Genomic DNA, 3,346 nt, shown 5'->3' on the forward strand with positions numbered 1-3,346 from the left:
TCCCGCCACTGATTTCAGTTACGTTTATTTCAAATTCCGTTCTTTTATTTATTTATTTAGTACTATCTATAACCTAAATTCGAGTGTACCATTATAATAAGGTCATTTAAACATGATATGCAACATAAATTGAACGTTATTTACGAGTACTTACTTCAGTACTTTCCATGCTCTAAAACTACAATAACGTAATATACGAGAAAATATGGTTCAAACAGAGTAACGTTTCGTACGTTCAATTTCGAATCAAGTTATGGGTACAGCGATATACTTGGTCGAGCTTGTCATTGAGTATTATTATACAGCATATGTACTAAAATGCATAAATATGTAATTGAACAATTGAATTTAAATTCTAATTGATCTGTCACTGTTGTGGAGTTTATAGAGGTCTGCCCGCGCCCTATAATGGCTGCATCGTTACTTGACCCCGTCACATCCACACGTGTGACTTGAACACAACTGTGAAGCAGGGGGGGGGGGGGGTAAAAATCCACCGGTTGATGGATTTTCCAAGAGTAATTTTGTACCTAAAATGCCGCGAGACCTGCGATGAATGACATCTAGAGTAGTCACCAAGTCCTGACTATTTGAGCTGGGACAAACAAGCACATTAAACATACTCCCAGATACACGCGATTACCGCGGTGCCAGCGGCGTTGACGGTGAATGATACATTTCTATATTTAAAATACTGTCTTATTATAGAATTCCTTTTTACTTCGCCCAATTCGGTCACATATAGGAAAAGCACCTGTGTATATGATCCTATTGATATTCGATGTATCATTCTGAATTAAATCAGAATCTGAATCACTCTTAGATGGTATAAATATATGTGATTGAATATTGTACTAATCTATAGGTCGGGCTGCAGCTTGTACCGATAACTACCAAAATGAGTCGTACTGATAAGATAACGTTTGTAACATTAATGGTATACCGTATCAATGGGGACTGTAACTGAATTATCTTGAACTGATACCCGTGATATGAGGAACATTGGTGATCAAATAGTTTGTATCTATTTCAAACTCCCAGCCTAATATGGTCATGAGTGGTTATCAAAATCTCCTTATTTGGCAGTTGAAATCGTATCAGAATCACACTGGACGAGAGTACAGCGGGGTATTAAATGATCGGTTACGGAAGTGTGTTCACAGTTATTCCTCGGACTTGACTTAGGTAGCATCACTATTTTACATATACATAATGGCTGACGACGGTGATGTTGCGGCTCTGGTGGTTGACAATGGATCTGGAATGTGCAAGGCGGGCTTCGCCGGCGACGACGCGCCTAGGGCCGTGTTCCCTTCCATCGTCGGAAGACCCAGACATCAGGTAAACAAGTTTCCGTTTCACCAAGTATACGCCCCCCTTTTTGTACACGAGTGTGAATTAAAAATGTTCATATACTTCTTTGTAGTACAGTCGAGAATGAATATAATTACTAGTGCATTTTTTTATCATCAGTCTTTGACGATCGTCAAAACGACCTATAAGAAAAACGTAAATCATAAATGAGGGCGTCTCGTTCACATATGAAATTATAAATAAAAGTATATTCTATAATTTAGGGTGTGATGGTTGGTATGGGCCAGAAGGACAGCTATGTGGGAGACGAGGCCCAGAGCAAGAGAGGTATCCTCACCCTCAAGTACCCCATTGAGCACGGCATCGTCACCAACTGGGACGATATGGAGAAGATCTGGCATCATACTTTCTACAACGAGCTCCGTGTGGCCCCCGAGGAACACCCCGTGCTGCTCACTGAGGCCCCTCTCAACCCCAAGGCCAACAGGGAAAAGATGACCCAGATCATGTTTGAGACCTTCAACTGTCCCGCCATGTACGTGGCCATCCAGGCTGTGTTGTCGCTATACGCGTCCGGTCGTACGACTGGCATCGTGCTTGACTCAGGTGACGGTGTGTCCCACACTGTGCCCATTTACGAGGGTTACGCCCTGCCCCACGCCATCATGCGTATCGATCTTGCTGGCAGAGATCTTACCGACTACCTGATGAAGATCCTCACCGAGCGCGGCTACTCCTTCACCACCACTGCCGAGCGGGAAATTGTCAGGGACATTAAAGAAAAGTTGTGTTATGTCGCTCTGGACTTTCAACAGGAAATGGACACCGCCGCCTCATCAAGCTCACTCGAGAAGAGCTACGAACTTCCCGACGGCCAGATCATCACGATTGGCAACGAGCGTTTCAGGTGCCCGGAAGCTCTATTCCAGCCCTCATTCCTGGGTATGGAGAACGCCGGTATCCACGAGACCACATACAACAGCATCATGAAGTGCGACGTCGACATCCGTAAAGACTTGTACGCTAACACCGTTCTGTCTGGTGGCACCACGATGTACCCAGGAATCGCCGACAGAATGCAGAAGGAAATTACCTCCCTCGCACCGCCAACCATGAAGATTAAGGTGATTGCTCCACCCGAGCGGAAGTACTCTGTATGGATCGGCGGCTCCATCCTGGCGTCCCTGTCCACCTTCCAGCAGATGTGGATCAGCAAGCAGGAGTATGACGAGTCTGGCCCCTCCATCGTCCACAGGAAGTGCTTCTAGATATTGTTCTAAACAAAATGACATTATACTAAACATTGTGATATGTAAAATGATCTCTTACAGACTTTTTAAGATAATTGTTTTGTAATAATGATAAGAAGTGTTGATCAGTGAAATAAAGTAGAACCACTTGTTTCTGCAAAGACGATTAAAAAATCATGTACATGTATTTCTTTATAATACATGCGAGTCGAAAATATTACTTAGTGCATACTTGTAACACTTCATTCCAGTATGTTTATAAGAAAAATAAACAAATTCAATTGAGGTTGTTTTTTAAATCCTACTATCAGCATCGGTGAAAAAAATAGGTTGTTTTTTAAATCCTACTATCAGCATCGGTGAAAAAATAACAACATTAAATTGAAATGTTTTTAGTTTGTTTGCATATTATTCAATATGTACATATGTGTATATCGAAAAATTGACTTATTCTGCATTTTTACACTTAAGTCAAGGACAGACACTCCGCTTTATATATATAAAGTTTGTTATGTCGTGCACTTAATTTAAATATATTTACTCGCATATGATTGAAAACACTTCTTAATAGGGGCAAGTACTTACACCGATGAAAGACTTTGCGATAAAAATAGTCTTACGAGGTAAAAATAAAATAGAATAAGTGTCAGACCTAAGACAGAATGAATGTTCGACATCCGTCTTCCCTTTTAAAGCTGCACTCTCACAGACTGAACGTTTTGACAACTTTTTTTGTCTTGGAACGAGCCAATTTTTGCGAAAATGCATGAACACCAGTTATA

General features: G+C 41.4%; 1 protein-coding gene across 1 annotated transcript; it reads left to right on the forward strand.

Annotated features, from left to right (window-relative positions):
* The first annotated feature begins 1,150 nt into the window (after positions 1-1,150).
* On the forward strand, positions 1,151-2,849 carry LOC128213323 (actin, cytoplasmic-like). Its single transcript, XM_052918928.1, has 2 exons — positions 1,151-1,341; positions 1,578-2,849. Exons 1-2 carry the CDS (start codon positions 1,213-1,215, stop codon positions 2,580-2,582), a joined length of 1,134 nt encoding a protein of 377 aa, XP_052774888.1. The 5' UTR covers positions 1,151-1,212; the 3' UTR covers positions 2,583-2,849.
* The last annotated feature ends 497 nt before the right edge of the window (positions 2,850-3,346 follow it).

Source organism: Mya arenaria, chromosome 13 (assembly GCF_026914265.1).
Source record: "Mya arenaria isolate MELC-2E11 chromosome 13, ASM2691426v1".
NCBI classification, from domain to species: domain Eukaryota; kingdom Metazoa; phylum Mollusca; class Bivalvia; order Myida; family Myidae; genus Mya; species Mya arenaria.